This window comes from Amphiprion ocellaris, chromosome 3 (assembly GCF_022539595.1).
Source record: "Amphiprion ocellaris isolate individual 3 ecotype Okinawa chromosome 3, ASM2253959v1, whole genome shotgun sequence".
In the NCBI taxonomy this organism is placed as follows: domain Eukaryota; kingdom Metazoa; phylum Chordata; class Actinopteri; family Pomacentridae; genus Amphiprion; species Amphiprion ocellaris.
The window spans coordinates 19,034,069-19,052,030 of NC_072768.1; the positions used below are offsets into that span (position 1 = coordinate 19,034,069).

Genomic DNA, 17,962 nt, shown 5'->3' on the forward strand with positions numbered 1-17,962 from the left:
ATGTCTAAGCAACTCATTATTTCTCTCCAAGTATTATCCGGATGTCATCCAATAAAACGCTCTTGACAGTAAAGAAACGCAGTGACACACTAAAAGGGGCCCATTTTCTTGACATTTCAAGGCTGAAATGAGAGGCAGTAAAAAAAAAAAAAGAAAAAAAAGGAACCCTCTTTGTGACAGATTCACTCAGTGCAACTGCAAATGTAACTTTTCCCTGAGCAAGCAACATTCATCGTCTCAGTGGAGCTGCCCCTGTGCTCGGCCGCTCGCTTCCTCTTTCTCGGCCAACCGGAGAGAAGGAACAAGATGGATGCCGGTGTCACGGTGCCGGCCAGAGTGACAGATGGGCTGATTATACAGGCTCATCCCTCTGGCCGTAGAAAAATACAACACCTTGCCTGCTAGCTAATAGCCTTCATCTGCCTGTGCCTTATGGATAGGTGATGTTTGTTGTTAATATGGAAAAAGAGCATTGTGCGGACAGATCCCATTACAGCCACGGCCTCCCTCTTGACAGCCCGTACCTGAATAGACACCTGCCACACTGTTTTTCGGGGCTGTTGTTTTTTTTTTACAGCCCCAACAAACTAAATGGTAAATCACCTCGCTGTGACCTCGTGTCTGGCTGGCTGGTTTCAAGGGCATGTTTTCCTTCCCCTGGATGGACACATTGCAAATGCATAAACGGATTCCTGTCACCAGCTTGACGTGTGGGTGTCAGGCTCTGCTGTGCACTGTGGTTTCTCAGCAGGTAAGCTGGGACAGCGGGGAGCAGAAACCGAGGCCCAGACAGAGAGACGTGGCAAAAACATTTTGGTTTTAAGCCAGAGGGGCGTCAAAAAAAATAAGTCAAGTTCATGGGAGAATAAGTGCGGCTGCTGAAGGTGATCTTTCAGGATTAAACACTTTCCCCTCGCTTGCCCCCTACCTGTGATTTAAAGTCTGGGCTGTTTAATCAGACCGGTATTGAGTCTCTGTTCAGGCGAGACGTTTAGATCAATCACACCAACCAAAGGGGAGCGTACAGTGGCTCTAACAAATGGGAAGCACAGAATGGGGGAAAAAGGGGAGAGAGATTGAATGTCTTACTCCATGCTTCCAGCCATCAGCAGGAAAAGGTTGTAGATGTGTGAGAAGATGAAGAGGAAGAGGATGGTGCTGAAGAACATGGTCATCCAGGAGCCATGATCCTCGCGGAACATTTTCAGGCGCAGGTATCGACCTAAAGGGAGCATGACAAGGACAGTGCTGTCAGTGGCGCTTCAAACAGCATGTCAACATGCTAACATGTATGGGCACGAAAATGGAGATGAAAGTAAATAAATTAGCCAGAAATCAATAATGTCCTACTCTTTCAGACACATGCCCTTTAGGAAATAAAATTAAGATTAAAGACCACTTACAAGTGTCACTTCCACGATCCTGAAATAATTGGGTTTTCTCAACCAATTTCAGCAGGGACTATTTCATCATCCGTCTCGACAGACAATATTCTACGTACACATCGTTTCATCTGCTGGTCTCCATCGGTGGATCCTCGCTTGTGTTTTATGTAGCGAGTTCCACATGATTAGAGAAATTATTCAAAGATTTGTGACCTGTGGTGCTATTTTTTTTCATACAGTCCTGGCTTGGAATCAAATTATGGAGAAATATCTCTCTGGCAGAGCATGTGATTGATTCGGATACGCAGCTTTCTGCACAGAATACATAATCAAACGAGCTTGTCCTGTGGTGGCGGGGCTCAGCAGAACGCATGAAGACAACGGGGTTTATTATACCACTGTTACCTTGTTGTTTTGACCTCTGTTGTTTATGTGGCTGCTTGTAATGACCAAGAGAAGAATATTTACCTTAAAATCAAAGACTCGTGTTTTTACTGCTTAGAGTAGGATAAAAAAGCATGCCATAAGTACAATATAAATTACTGAGATATGTAAAATACCATGTGGCATGCATAATGATATGCTTAACGTAACTGCACAACAGCTGTCATTTCCTTGATCTATCTCCCACACTGCTCATGTAACGGAAGCAATGCACTTTGTAGATTCAGAGTGTCTGCTAGTACAGTATACCTGAGGTGAGTACATGCCTGTGTAATACTGCTTAAATGGCAAATGATTCCACATTGTATGATCTTACAGTAGCTGCATTACTTCTACAAAGAAAAGTAGGTATTTTGACCTTATTTAAAATATAAAAATAACAGTTTAGGTTCATTATATTAAAAACAGACCCAACAATCAGTGCAGTTTCATTATTGGGACTGAAATCTTGTATTTTTTCCAATGTTTCATAAGTCCAACGTAATTTTTTTAATGACAGACTCAAGCCTCCCTGGCATTGAAGTAGATACCACTGAGATGTTCATCTAAGCTTTCCTGGAAGGGTTGTGTTGATATCTTTTATTTAAATTACCCCAAAAGTGTTCTATTGAATTCTAATCAGCTGATACAGTCATGGTTTTCTCTATTTTCCTCTCTAGGAACTTTTGTATGATTTTTGGCAGTGTGCTTTGCATCATTATCCTGCTGAGATATTCCTCTTCTGCCAAGTTTCTGCAGACTGGGAGCCATCTATTCAGCCAGTATTTTGGTATATCCACCACTATACATGGCACCATCTATAAATATCATCTCCACAACAACTTCTGCACCCACGCAGCCCCAAATCATCACACTCCCATTTTGGTGCTTCACTATCAGGACTATGCATTCACCATGGAAGTCCTGGTAGACCAAAGAATGTCCTCCCAAAGACGATCAGGTTCATATTTATGTCCTTCTGTAATGAAGAGCCAGCCAGGGCTTTTTCTTGGATGCAGTCCATAGAGGCTGACCTTAAACAATGTCTTTCACACTGTCTGAGCTGTCACAGAAACTCTGATTTCCCTTTATAATCCCTGTGCCAAGCCCAAAGCACTTCCTCATCTGTTATTCAGAGCTCGATTGTGCAAGTAAAGCACTGTCCACTGAGCCATTTTAGGAGGACAGCCAATTAGTGGTAGTATGGCTCATTCTATACCTCCTGATTACTGCTGCAAAAATGTGTTTTATATTTTTTTTGTGATTTTTAGTTCCAATCTGCTTGTATCATTTTTCATCTTTGTAAAGACTCACATCAGTTGTTTTTAATTCTTCTGGAAATTCTTTCACGTGGATGCAGACATGCAGATATAACAGCCTTTAAGTCCAAACCTTACTAAATTCTAATGTTTACAGATCATTTTATAGCCACGTTGATGCAGTTAGGCTTATTGAAAATGACAGGTGTACTCAATTTTGTTTCAACTATCACAGGTTTTAACCTGACTTGTGTGCCAGTGATAACAAGTGTGTTCACTTTTGTTGCAAGTTTTTTACTTTGAGGTCTGTGCTTTCAATATAGTCTTTCTAAAGTAATCTTTTTAGTCGTTTATAAGAGAAAGCACTGTACTGTCAACTTAAATACCTAGGACATAATGTAATTATTAAGTGGTGATGCAATATAGAACCATGTGGCATTTAAATGATATTCTACAGGGATGTATTCACTATTGTTGTATACTGTACCACCATCAATCAGACCAGGACCAAACAATACTTTAATATAAACTAAATTGCACTTATATGCAGTTAAAGGGATACTAAAGAAGATATTCAGCATTCCATGTACTGAAAGTCAGAGGACTCGCAAGAGACAGGTTCAGACTGAGATATACTGACTTTTAGTCTCTATAGCACCAACAGTCTCATTACATTTGGCCTGTAAGACTCTTGGAAAAAGCATCCGTAGGCTGTTCGGGAGGTAAAGAGTGTTTCCTCCTCTAATCACAGGACTGGTGGTTCAAACGCCATCCAGTTCCCCCCGTCCACATGTCGAAGTGTCCTTGGACAAGAGCAGCAGCACCTTGCATTGCAGCTCGCTGCCATCAGTGAGTGAGTGAATGAGAACGGAATTGGTGAATGAGAGGCAAATTGTAAAGCACTTTGGATAAAAGCTTTATACAAAAACAAGGCACTTTGTTTTTGGTTGCCAACCACATTAGCAGCACAACAGTTATTCTTCTTGCGGCTATCTTCAGTGTCAACAGGAATGACAGGCATTAAATAGAAAGCACCTCAATGCTATTGGAATGAGTAGGCAACAAACATTGTCAGTGATGGATTTCTACTGAAAAAATGTCCACTGTAACAAATGTGCAGATTGAGGTGTCTGAAATAAGTCGAGATTCCCTGATAGCAGTTCTATGACATCATCTGGGCCACTTTCTCAGCTCCTTCCAGAAGAATCTGAACTATATGCAAAAAATGGGTGAAGTGCTTCTTCAAAGTCTTTGACAGTCGGTTTATAGTCGTCTGTCCTCATGTGGTGAGACTCAACCATCATCTGCTTCAAGGTTATTCAGTTAGGTGTTAATTAAGAAACCCTCTATGAGTAAGCTTGGCTATGCAACTCTATTTCCTCTACTTATTACATATTGCTCACACAAACACTCTCTTTCACGTTGATTCATCTGTGCGAGCTGTGATCCAGTGCCAGAAGCAGCCATCTTCCCAGGAACAACTCTTTGTTTTTCTCTACTGCTGCTCAGTCAGCGTCCCTTTGAGTTACAGCTCCTCAGAGAGCTCATTGTGTTTGTGTCCATGTGCACGCACACACACACACACACACACACACACACACACACACACAAACACAGGGAGACGGCAAAGCAGAATGCTCCATTTATTTTCCCATTATAGCCTGGCTAGTTTACTCTCCAATAGTTTTACATGCTGTTCAATCTCTGCTTGCTCACTGTTAGTTTTTTTTTCTGCTCTGCACATAAAAAACAAAGATGCTGAGATTCCCACGGAGAGGAAGATTTGTGGTGAGTTAAAGTGCAGTTATAATTGATGAAACTCCTGCTGAAGATTCAAATATACGGAAAATGCCTTTGATGTCTTAAGCAATTAGAACAACTGATTTGCACTGCTAGTTAAAACTTTGGTTATATATTTATTAGGAGCTTCGAAGAAGAGAGTACAAACTTGAATATTCCTTAGTTAACAGCATTCAACCTCGAAATTCTGAAGGGATGAAGCAAAAGCAGAGTGGCCTGGTGTGAGGCCACAGCATACGTCTTGCTCTGTGGTATTTCAGGGCTCATCACAGTTGCATAATTGAATTGACTTGCATGGGTGAACTTAATTGCTTCCAGTGCCAATGAGCCCTGGCTTAGATGTAGGTGCACAGTGTGTATCGGCAGATCTGAGTTTCAAAGCGGCATGCTGCGCCATCGAACACGGCCGTCTTCTCACAGCCTATACGGGCAGGATTTAACTAGGGGGTGATTCAAGACCATTCAGCCAAGCTGTTTGAGTCAGTGCACCGCTCTACAGTAGAGGACCCCGATAAGGAGTGATTCATGAGCACTGTCTGCTGCGAGGCTCTGCCCAGCGGGGGACAACAACAACGACAACCATGGACAAGCCAGCCACACACTGACATCGACACAAAAAAAGAGAGAATGAGACACTTGGTATCTCTTCCTTGCTTTCACTTACTCACAATGCAAGCTTGTGTAAAACTCAAAAGGGTCCGGTTACATTCCAAACAGTAATTTACAAGATTTACAGTATCATCTCTCTGAAGCTATTTATATCTTGCTGCTTAGGATGACATCATGTCCACCTTTCCTCAAGTTGAGGCCAAATCTAAATCAGAGACGCAGCTGTGTCTCCATCTACTGGTGGTACGTGGACATTACACAGATGTGCAGCATGCAGACAAGCACTGCAGCACAGCCTCTAGAGTAAATTTTCTCCAAGTTGTTTTTTCTGTTTTGCTTCGTTGCAATAACAGAAAGCATTGCAAATGTTTGTGCTTTATGTTTCTTTGCATGCAGGTGCTGTTGGGGTATCTCAAATTATGTCATTTGCACATAACTGTCATGAATTTGACATCAGTGTCTGAATTTAATGCAAGCCGCGACAATATTTAACAACAATCCAGGTGTTTTGACTAATTTATTTCCACCCTATTTATATCAATGAGGGTTGATTACATTATAAAAATACTTTTCTGAACATTATAACCAGCAAATGATTTGAGGGGGAATGTTAACACCCATATACATCATCCTACTGATTCTAACCTTTGTGAAGGTAAAAATGTTGCACATCTGTTGTATTAGACTGCATTGGGGAAGTAATAAAATGACTACTGAGTTTTAAAATATTTGGTGTGGCAATTTATTAGCTTCCCACTAAGTGTATCAGGTGATTAAGGCATTCAAAGTGCTGGTTTTACGGTCACCATTCTACATCTCTCTCGGCAATAATTCTGGGAAGTGCTCAGGTTATAAAATCACCTGATTTCTTGTAATAATCCACTTACAGTTAAGCTAAACAGTAAAAAAAAAAAGAAAAAAGAAAAGAAACCTTCAGTTAATCACGTGTACTAGCACACTTGGACAAGCAATTATCTCCAATGTTTAAACAGCAGATTTGTTTAATCCTCTGTTGACTGTATTGCACACACACAGAGCAGTCTCACAGGTGAGGCAGCTCTGGAGAGATGAGAAGCACACAGCTGGTGGAGGAGGAGTGAAGGTGGACAGAGATGTGATCAGAGTCCCGATTCGTCATGATATCCCTTTTCAGCAGCAACAAGTCTGATACAACTGAAGGAGGTGAGTAAAACCTTGAACACTTTGGTTTATCTGTATTTAAAGCATGATTAATGCTCTGAACTGCAAGCAGTTTCTGGGTGTTTTTTTGCTCGTTACATTTTTAGCCACTGTGAGCTCATCTCATCATTCACTGCTATGTGAAGTACTGCAGCTCCATGAAAGCAGCACAACCACGGTTAGAAGTAGAGAAAACTTCTGTCCAAAAAAAACAGCTAAAGTTGACTTTCTGTGATTATCTAGTTCACAAAACTAAAAATAAAACTGAATCGACATGGACATTTTTCCAAGTGGCCACAGGTGTTATCAATGCTGGAAAATACTTGGTGGCTCTACATATAATACATATTTAATTGGCTACATTTTTCATTTGTTTCCATATTTGTCTCTTATCTGGTCTGTGTAAAATCTCAGATTTTTGTCCTGTGATTGTTAGCCACTATTAGTCACTAATGGCTTCTCGGTTATGCCAACGAGGACGGAATTTTTAATTAATTTTTTTAATTTTATTTTTTTTTACAGGAAACCAGGATAGAGTAAAACTGTAAATGAGACGTGGATTTAAGTGATTTTGATAGAACATTGAGATTTTAAGCTTAAACTCTGATATTCTTCCAAACAAAACAGCAGGTCAGGGGATTATTTCAAGGATCGTTACAAAGTTGAAATTCCAACCATTTTTCCTGTTTCCACTTACCGGTGGTTTTCAGTGTTCAGAGAGTTATCGATTAAACATCCTAAAGTGGCTGTAGTATATCAATGTCCAGTTTCAGCAGCGCATGCAGTTTTCATGTGCTTTTATCAAATTATTCCTGAGTGTAGCCACGTGATAAATATTTCAGTGTGACTTGCACATTTTAAACACAAACATCACCAAACCAAGTATAAAACCCTCGTTATTTCTCCATTTCAGTGGGCACCAAGAGGTAGACAGGGAGACACGTGAATCGTTAAGATCTGCTCATGTGAACAAAACGAATGTGTTATCTCTGATTAAACGCAAACAGGGGATGCCATAGATCAACAGTCCCTCAGGGTGCTTTGTTCGCAGAAGACATTGACTTCCTGGACACACTGATGATGCTCAGAGACTATGGAGACAGCTATTGTAAATATAGAGCGCCCTGAGAGAGAGTGGGTGGACACGTCTTACTTAAAGTACTGTCTGAAAGCAGGGCTTAACGGCGGAGTCAATAAAACAGAGTACTACCAACATTAAACTGGGAGTTATTAGCATCTTGAAAGACCTACTGAATATACAGATGCTGCATTTATATAGAGCAGCATCCAGAACGTCCAGAGTATTATAAAGGGCTTAAATTCAAGAAAATAGATGTTATAGAAATATTACCACCTACACACTTCATTTACACAGTATTGAGCATGAATAACACTTTATTTTACAATATTAAATGTTAGGTTTTTACCAAAAAATATAAGCAAAACTGTCATTTATGTACATCAAGTCAATCACACAGAAAATCGGCCTCTAAAAAAAGAGTTCTGTGTCATAAACAATAATGTATTCATGCTTGTTTTCATCTGCTGCTCACTAGACTGGAAAATACATTAAGTGCCTGAATGTTCACTTTGAAGAAAGGTACTCACGAGTTTGTTTGGTGTAATTTCCTATACAAGACAGCTTGACTAGCAAATCATGATCCGTGTATGCTTTAATCTATCCCCATTTGACAATTTGACCCAAGTAAAAGAAATATTAGGAACAGTCTCTCAGTTCTGTTTGACTCAGGATTTCTGTGTGCTAAAAGTAAGACTCTGCCTAATGTCAGTATTTTGGGAAATTTGAGTTTGAACTTATGTGAGTTCTAGACTGATGTCACTTCCATGTTTGTCAACTCAGTGTACAGCTACAGCCAGGAAATGTTGTTGTTGTTGCTTAGTGTGAAGTCACAGGAAATGAGTGCAACAACACTGCTTCTTAGCCGGGCGCCATAGCTCCACTGGTTGCCTGGCAATCTTAAGGTGACAACAAGATTTCAGGAAGCCGCAGCATCTGTAAAACCACAACTTGTCGTCTTTGTACTTGTCGTTGTATTTCTTATACACACAAATAGGATATAACTAGAGGTGGATGATAGAGCTGAGCAGTTTAACACAATAAAATGTTCCATCTATGTCAATAATCAGTAATCATTTTTAAGTGACCAATTTGTAACAAAGACCAGGAGAAAAAAGGTTTTATTTGAATTTAACTACCTCAGCTTTTTAATAACTTCAATGTAAAAACAATAATGAAAAACACACACAATTACAAACGGACAGCATCCAGGTCAAAGCTGCCATGTCGTGCTAAGGTTGGGGTTTAGAGTAGCTGGCCTGGACAGAGTATCACCGAATGGCAACCCCACAAGGGCCTAGGTGTGTTCCCTAACGTCAAGTCCGTCAGTGTTCAGTGGCTGCCATTAGTCCATTGCTTAGCTGGAGATGGTATGGCACACAAGGTTGTGGATGTTTTCAGCCCACCATGTCTGACTATTAAGTGCAATGACTACTCCCCACCTGCTGCAGCCTCCACCAAGGTAGGTCTGCAGATGGTGGTGACAAGAAGCCCAGGCAGCAGCAGACTAGCGCACCTCAGGAGAACAAAACAGAAGCCACCGGGAGAGCAACACAGGGCAAAAAGACTCCATTATCAAAATACTACAGGCCAGAAACCTACTTGAGGTTTGTTCATGCAACCAGACTTTGCATTTTCATGATGCGCTGTCATTATGTTCTGCGTCTAATGCGTTTAAGTAAAACTATCCAACATTCTATCAAACAGTTTTCTTCTTTCTATTTACAAACTGTCTATTGGTGGTACATATTGCTATTATTTTATCGCCCAGGCCTAGATTTAGCATTAATCAATCACCTGTAGAAGTGTTGGTAGAGTTTGTTATCTTAGGATAGAGCCAGGCTAATCTTTATGCTAAGTTAAGTTAAGCTAACCACCTAGACCGAGCCTGATCCAGCTTCATGATGAATGGAATGGTTTTAGAGTGGTATCCATCTTATATGCAGGCAAGCAAACCATCTCCTAAAATGTTCAAATACTCCTTCAGCAGAAAGCTTGCATTGCATACTGGGAGTTCGCGTGTGACACATGAGGGTTATCAAGCTGTGTATTACAAAGTGTATCCAGGGATCCAGGGTATTTGGGGCTTTACCCAACCTGGCTCCTTTAAGTCTTCTAAATAGCAGTTTTATAACTCTGGAGTGCTCATTTGTCTTTCATAATGTATCAGAATAATGCAGTAGTAAAACTAACTCAGCCTCCTGTCTTTGAATCCCAGAGGTGTCCCTGGAGCTCCTGAATCAGACAACACTATTCTTCAGCCGCTTTGACATCGGCGAGTGGTACTGCTACATCCTGCTGGTGCTCTTCATTTTCACTCTACCTGTGGGGATTCTAGGAAATGTAGCAGTGCTAATCAGCTACTTTTGCTACAGGAAAACCTTGAGCGCCAGCAATGTTTTCCTGTTAAACTTGGCTCTGTGCGACTCCGCCTGGATCCTCACCCTCCCCTTCAGCCTCTACTTTGTCTACATGAAGGCATTACCCGCAGACATAGAGGTCTTCTGTCAGTTCAAAAAGATCTCCTTCAACATCAACATATACGGCAGCATAATCTTCCTCACCCTAATCAGTTTCGACCGCTACATTGGGACGGTGCACCCCATCAGCTCCCTCCGCTGGTGGAATGTGGGTAAAGCCAAGCTGTGCTCAGGGTGTGCATGGGTTGTGCTCATCCTGACCTCCATTCCTGACTTATTTGTAACGTTTGCTGTTCAGCGTTCAGAAAACATCACCGTTTGCATGGACCACATCCATGGTCCGTTTCTCTACATCAAGACAATCACCATTATCCGAACAACACTTGGCTTCCTGCTACCATTCAGTGGCATGCTGTCTTTTTACATTAAGACAGTTCGTGTTTTGAGGCGTCTCCCACGTGGTGGAAGGAACACGGGAGCCCAGCGAGCAGGAGGGAAGCCGCTGCGTCTCATCACTGCCGCCATACTGGTCTTTGCGATCTCTTTCATGCCCTACCACGTCATGGTTATCACCTTAATGGTCATGAGGATCTATAACCTGGTGACACCATCTAACACCAACATCCTTTACGCCACCTACGAGTTCCTTGAAGCCGTGTGTAGTTTAAGCAGCTGCCTGGACCCGGTGCTGTATATTATAGCCAGTGAGCAATTCCAGAAGAAGCTGCTAGCCTTTAAAAGAGACAGATCCAGGAGGCTGTGCTGCAGAGACAGCAGGAGGGTCGGGGTAATTGGTGACTAAATCCAATGGATGAATTTTTTTGGCTGGTTACTTTAAGTGACCTTGGCTGCATCCCTCTTAAATGTGTGCTAGTGGCAGATGTTAATGGTACAATTAATTTGGCCTAAAGTCTGTTGGCAAATTACAGTATTATGGAGCAGAAAGTGCTGTAGCTGGCCAATTGTGATTCCTGTGACACCAAAGTAAAACCACATCAGTGCCTGTTTTACACTTTATTTAAACTTTAAATTAGACTTGCCATCATACAACTTTTCGCTATCAAATAGTAATGATCAGCATTCAGCAGTGGTTGTACCTTTATCTGGTGATTTACAGCTGCACCTAGAAAAATAAGTGCAGTCCACTTCCAATTGAAGCTTCCAGAGCCCAGTATTCAACTGTAGTTTTAACAACCCAACAGTTCAAATCCTCACAACACTATAAATTGTACAGAATCCAGATCGCAAGAGCTGCAATAATTTGATAAAGGTAAAAATATGCCACAACATACCATTAAATGAAGCATTGGGCTGCTGAAGATATTCCCCAAACTATAAATTATATTCTCCAGACATACAGGGATGTGCTTGTTTGGTAGACAGCAGCAAAAATCATCATTCATTTTTTGGGAGGTGAGAAAAAACAATGCAAAAATTATCATCTCCCACTAAAAGTGTGACGCGTATCACAATATCTGTCAAAAATGATTACAAAATGTTTTGGGGTTTTTTGCATATCACAGTAGTGATTTAAAAATTTACTGATTTGCTCAATAACACAGACAGGTGACAAACTATTTTGAAAAAAAATGAATAAAGGGTTGCAAAATTTTAATGAATGAAGATGCTTCCATACAAAGCACAGAGCTCACTGAGTGGCTTCATCAGTATCAAATTATGTGAATTTTTATAGCTCTCTGGTGTTCATGCCTCCAGAGTTACTGTTACTTAGAGTCCCAATAAGCTGTCAAAATAAGCAGCAAAGGTGTTCTAGCAGCCCAAGACCTTCCTAGCACGATTTATGCCATTTTTACCTCAAACTGTCACCTATCTATATACAGTATGAGAAGTCTGACTCCTTTTTACCTCCTGCCACCTGCATCGGAAAGCACAGGTGAATCCTGTTAGTTATTCGCAGTGATGGCGGGAGTAATTCCTGTTATAGTCTTATCAACTTCCTGTTCAAATATTTTGATTGGACGCTGTCCATGGAAAATGTGATCAAAATCAGCAATGAAAGAAATGGACACCTGCCGTCAGGAAACCAAAACATGGCTCATGTTTGGTCACATGGCAAGTGACATCGTCATATCCAATATTGATTCCAGATAGCACAGTCTTTTCATCACAATCACTGCTCTGTATTCAAGTCATCCATTCACACACATTATGTGCACATTGATGGGCTTTCATCTATTTTAGGTTTCAATTTCAGTATGCAGCACCTCTGTATCCTGCTTTGATTTCAAGCAGCAGAACAACAATCATGCCCTCCTTTGGGATCCTAATGAGCCTCCTCCCTGAAAGAAAACCCAAAGTACAGAGAGCCTGAGCTCCATCTCTGTCTGGATCTTAGCTTCCATGCAAACGTTAGCATACCCATTCATCACATCACGCATTTGCTAGGCTGCAGCATCACTGCAGGCCACGGTGGAGGGAGGGGAGCTGTTGGTTGGAAATAGCAATGAGAATGGCGACTAGTGTCCCCAGAGCTGGACTGCTCTGTAACTGAGAGTCTGGATAATAAATCAGAGGTGGGAAGTGACAACAGAAGTCCCTCCGCAGGGAGATTGCAGCAAGAAAAGCCCAGACACAGAGAGTTGGCTACTGGGTCACTGTAATACTGTACCTGTTCCAGTAAGCGGCTTAGTACATCACTTCATTTTGTTATTTATGGCTTGGCTCCAGACCAAAAGGAGTCATACATTTCGAGTAAATAAGCAATTTCCTTTTGGCTGGTTTCCTTTGTTTGCTAGCCCTCATCATTATTGCTTTGCGTTTTTGTCTCCCTGTCTGCTGTGCAAACACTTCTGCGTTTCATCCTTGGTTGTGGGTCTGTGACAATGAAAAATTATCTGTAGGTTTATGAACTATCTCAGGCCATTTTTAACGTTCTTACCTCCTCACAAAATAGAAGCCAAATGGAACTTCTGCTGGCATTAATTGACATTTAGGCCACTTGGGGGCAGCACAACAAGCTGCAAACACCACACTGACATTATCCATCACATAATGAAGGTGGTAATGTGAGGATGCTAGAAAAAAATTGCCCATTTCCTCATCAATAGTGCATATCAACGGTTTTACTTTCTCTTTTCAGCACAATTAAAGTCTCCACCACATCCTGAGAAAATTGTCTGTGTTGTGTTTTTAGCTGCAACCTCCTCCGCTGAAAGAAAAGCTAGTCGCTCATTTAGTGAGTGCTGTTATGTGCACGCAGAGCACAGAGAGTTCACCTGAGCTTCAGTGTTGATGAGAGTGATGGGAAGGGCCCGTGTAGTAAAGCTGCAGGCTATCAATCAAACCAATCAACTCAGAGACACTAAAACTTGGAGTGGAACTGCACATGATCATTCTGTACACCTCTCAGAGCACCATACTATATCCTGAAGCTCAAGGTGAGGTCTTTAAAGTAGGGTAGTTCATGAGGCACTACTATCACAACAGTTGCCAACAAGAAAGATAGCATCACAATATGGCAATTCTGCAATATTCAGATCTGTCATTGACATCTGTCTAATGGAAGAAGAAAAAATACCCCTCAACAGGCAAAAAAAAAAAGAGCAGAAATTGTGTATTTATTCATTGGACTTTGGTGTCAGTGTGTGTAGCATCACTGTTATTCAATTTTAATAATGTGCCAAATCCTTTAATTACCCCTTTGATTTGCTTTGCCCCACTGTCGGCTATTTTACTATTTCTTCAGCACAGGTTAATTAGTTTCTGTTCATTTAACTACATTCATTTGACAAGCATCACCATGTTTAGTCATGGAATAGTGACTCTGGTGACCAGTGAACCTGGTCACAGGAATCCATTTGGGTGCACATTTTAATAAAAATAGCAACATTTGGCACCAGTGTATCGATACCGTATCACAAGACAAAGTGATACGATATATGTTGGATTTTGTCCCATCCTCATTGTAAAGTGTTCATTGTTTTTGACATCCCTTATGGCATGAACATATTGAGTTTATTTACAGTGATAGAAAACAAAAATGGAACTGCATCATTCAACAATTCCTAATTATTAATATAGCCTTTGTTGAACAACATCCTGATAATAAATTGTCAAGAAAACAGTTTGAGCACTAGCATGAACAGATGCAGAGACATTAATTCACTCTCGACTGCAACACATCCTCTCGGAGACAAACACACACGAACAATAAAATATCCCATAGTCACGCACACACGCACACACGCACACACGCACACACACACAGCACAAAGCCTCCTATCCTGCCACCCACACATTCACTCCTACAAACACAGTCACTCCACTTTGACCCGCAGCCACACACTGCTGTACATAAGCCATCTCTGCCTTTGCTTGCCACAGTAACAACATATGACAGAACCCAGATGGCATCCTGCAGGCTACGATCATCAAGACCAGAGAGGATGAGGAGGATGAGAGGCACTCCACAGCAACAGAGCAACCACGACGTACCTCACGCTAACACACACATAGACAATCCAGTAGTCTTAACAGGCCTGTGATCAGTAGAAGCGAGTTTTCACATTACTGTCACCTTCTCTGGTGCCGCTCACAGTATCTGAAGTCTCAAATTACTTATCCAAGCAGAGAAAAAGCGGTCAGAGTTTATTGAATGTAAGCGTCCATAATAACATGCAAATCAGAGTCTAATCCGGTTAGGACAGTGCTCCACATGGCTCAAAACTACCCTTCAATTTACCTTTTAGAATTCGTAAAGCCTTGGAGAGAGAGGTGAATACATTATGTTAATTTGGGGGCTGAGGTAGCATGAGAGAGAGAAATGAGAAGCTGTTTCACTTTTGCCATTATGGAGATGGGAAGAGAGAGTCATTTACTGCAAAGGTAAATCTAAGATATGAAGCTTTAATGCTGTAGTGCTGCACCACTGTGGGAAGAAAACCTGTGTATGAGGCATTTTGTTATAAATATTACATAACTTTGCACTGAAGTCAGTTTTATTTGACTGAACTAATGGGTGCTCCTCACAAAACGTGGCACCACAATAAGACAAAAACTTAAGGATTTATTGGAAAACCCCGTGAACCTCAAGCAGTTTCTCTGTGTTTAGTTTTGTTGTTTTTATTGCCCCAGTCACATTTTTCTCACTTTGGGCTCATGTTTGACTGCAACATAAAAGCTTGTACCTCTATGGAAACTGCACAACCATAGCTGGAAGGAGAGAGGACTGAAACATGCTTATAGTGCAGTATAATTATATTGCCATAAATCATAAAATATGAAAGTTGCATTTCTTTGACTATTTATTTTACAGTTTAAAAAAGGAATCAGCACTTTAAACATTTTTCTCAGTGCTACTGGGTGTTGCCAACACTGGAAAAAGAATACCGCTCTACATACTGTCAATATTTTGCTACTTAGACTATCAATTTGTTTTCATATTTGTATCCCATCTGCTTTGTGTGAAAAACACCGAATGGAGTTCAGCTGAAAAGTCCCTGAATTTTTGTCACTGCTGAGTCACTACTGGCTTCCCAGTGGGACCACTGAGTACAGAGTTGTTTATTTTCAATAAAATCTGATGCAAATGGTATTTTTTTTGTGTGTGTGAATTATTTCACAAGACATGTAGAATAAAATGGTTTTGATGAAATATCGCAATTTTAAGGTTAGATTTGGGGATGGTTGGAAAGTTGAAAACATGAAGATTCCTGCTGTTCTTTTCTATTGTACAGTTTCAGACTTTGATAAATGGTGTAATTTTGAAAAGACAACATGTGTTTCCAGCCCGCCAGCAGGTTTTGGGGTTCAGAGGGTTGATTAGAGTACTTTAGTGATGCTGTTAGTTTTTTGTTTGTTATTTTTTGATTCTTAACCAGCAGGTCAGCTGTTTCCTGTGTTTCTACTGATCTATGTCACCAATCATTAGTCTAATATTTAACAATTAATAATTATGACTGGTATCAATCCTCTCATCTAAATTTTAGCAAGAAAGCAAGAAGTACATTTGCCAGTATATCAAACTTTTTCTTTAAGGTTCTTTATAAGTTAGATATAGTTTTCTTCCATCTATAGTTAATGGTCTGCACTTGCATAGCAATTTTCTACGTCAAAGTGGTGCTTAAAGTGCTTTAAAATGTTTCTCATTATCCATTTACACAGCAATGGTAACACAGTTGCCATGAAGAGCAATTTCACCTGCAGTGTCTTGCCCAAGGACACCTCAGTATGTAAAAGGGCCAAAAATCGAACCACCAACCCTGGGATTATTTCTCCACCACCCGAGCCACAGCCACCTACATTATGCTCAAATTTTGTTGAGCGCTGCGGTTTAAGCACCCTTCAGTTTCACCTCCCGTACACTGTGAAATAAACTGACATTTTCTAGCTCAGATTTATGACTTTTTCAAATTTTTTCTAAAAGTCCATGACTGCTTTCTAGTTTTCGAGCCCGTATGAGTGCATATGTGGGATTGTGTAGGAGAAAGTGGTGCTTTTACTGATGAATTATTGACTGTCTTGAAGCCTCACTCTCAGATTCAAAAGACATTTTTATATATTTCTCAAGTGGTACCATTTTATAGCATGTACACATAAGGACATCCATTAAAAGTGCCAGTGACACACATTTTTCTTCAAAATCTTGTTTACTAATCCTTTGTAGGTGAAAATAACTGCAACCTACAGCCAAGCCCTTGGCCATGACTGGCATAAAGGAGCCTTCAAATTTAGAAAGACGGCTTCATCTGATCTATGGCAGAATGCGAACCAGACCACACTGAAACTGAAATAGACAGCTCACAAACCCAGTGTGACCTTTAATACAAATGCATAATGACAGCCAGTCTTCCTCTGAATGACCAGAAGTCATTGGCTACCACTCACTCGATTAGAGAGCACACATAGCCTTGAGTGGCTGAACGGAGCAGCATAGGTTGTTCCTTGAACCTCAAATGTAGTCTTAAGTCACATAATCTGTCACAAGCTGTTCATCATGGAGACTTTATTTATTTTCCCTCACAAAGAGGCAAAGAGAGAACAATATGGTGCACCTCTTCTATACCCTATGGAGCAACATGAGTAAACAACATTACAAAGATACAGCTATGCAGCAACAGGATTAATGACTGTGTGGGTTTCTGTTATTGCAGGAGGGAGGCGGAGTAATTTACAGCAAAATGTGCAGATTTTCCAGGCCATCATAAATGATAAATGATGCAGAGGATGTGTCACTTCTGAAAAACAATGTCAGCTTCAGGTTAGGAACAAATATATATATATAAAGTTAACCATGCAACTGCAGACAGCATAAGTCTGTGGATGGTACGGTTTCCAAATGTGACTGCTGACACAGATTGTGACTCTAAAATGCTTTTTTTAAAATATTCAAACCTATTTGGACTGGTCCCACCCAGAGGTTTTCCCACTTCCTGCCTACATACCAGTATTACAGTGGCTAAGATCTGCAGTGCTTTAGTAGAGACATCATATTGTGCAGTAGGTGGGCCTGTGTGACACATCTATAAGAGATGATAGATTTTATAGTGGGCCTGGTTGGATAGTGCAGATCTTGTGGCCTACCTGGGTTTGCGATTACATAACTGCTCTGCTGAAACGTTGTGCAGGACACATCCTGCCTCTCCAACTCTCAACATCAGCGTCTCTCAGTGTACCAGTGTACGCTCGCTTCATCTCTCCTTTCTCACACTCCCAGCTCTCACAGTACAAACACAGACACACCGACCTGTTCACTGACACATACTCAAACACGTATTCACGCATGTATACACAAAATATCTCCACTCTCTCACACTTACAAACACACACGCCCACACACGGAGGCACAAA

The 17,962-nt window shown here is 41.0% G+C and overlaps 2 protein-coding genes across 4 annotated transcripts in view; one reads left to right on the forward strand and one right to left on the reverse strand.

The window, feature by feature from the left end:
- Nucleotides 1–17,962, reverse strand: part of tmem117 (transmembrane protein 117) — a 49,045-nt gene that overhangs the window by 22,239 nt on the left and 8,844 nt on the right. For all 3 annotated transcript variants that reach the window (XM_035949090.2, XM_023272367.3, XM_035949091.2), the window contains one exon: nucleotides 1,090–1,222. In XM_035949090.2, coding sequence (XP_035804983.1) covers nucleotides 1,090–1,222 — 133 coding nt within the window. The remainder of the gene's footprint in view (nucleotides 1–1,089; nucleotides 1,223–17,962) is intronic.
- LOC118470430 (P2Y purinoceptor 1-like) lies at nucleotides 6,272–15,701 on the forward strand. The gene is made up of 2 exons (XM_035949092.2): nucleotides 6,272–6,658; nucleotides 9,952–15,701. The coding sequence occupies exons 1-2, from the start codon at nucleotides 6,613–6,615 to the stop codon at nucleotides 10,953–10,955; spliced, it is 1,050 nt and encodes a 349-aa protein (XP_035804985.1). The 5' UTR covers nucleotides 6,272–6,612; the 3' UTR covers nucleotides 10,956–15,701.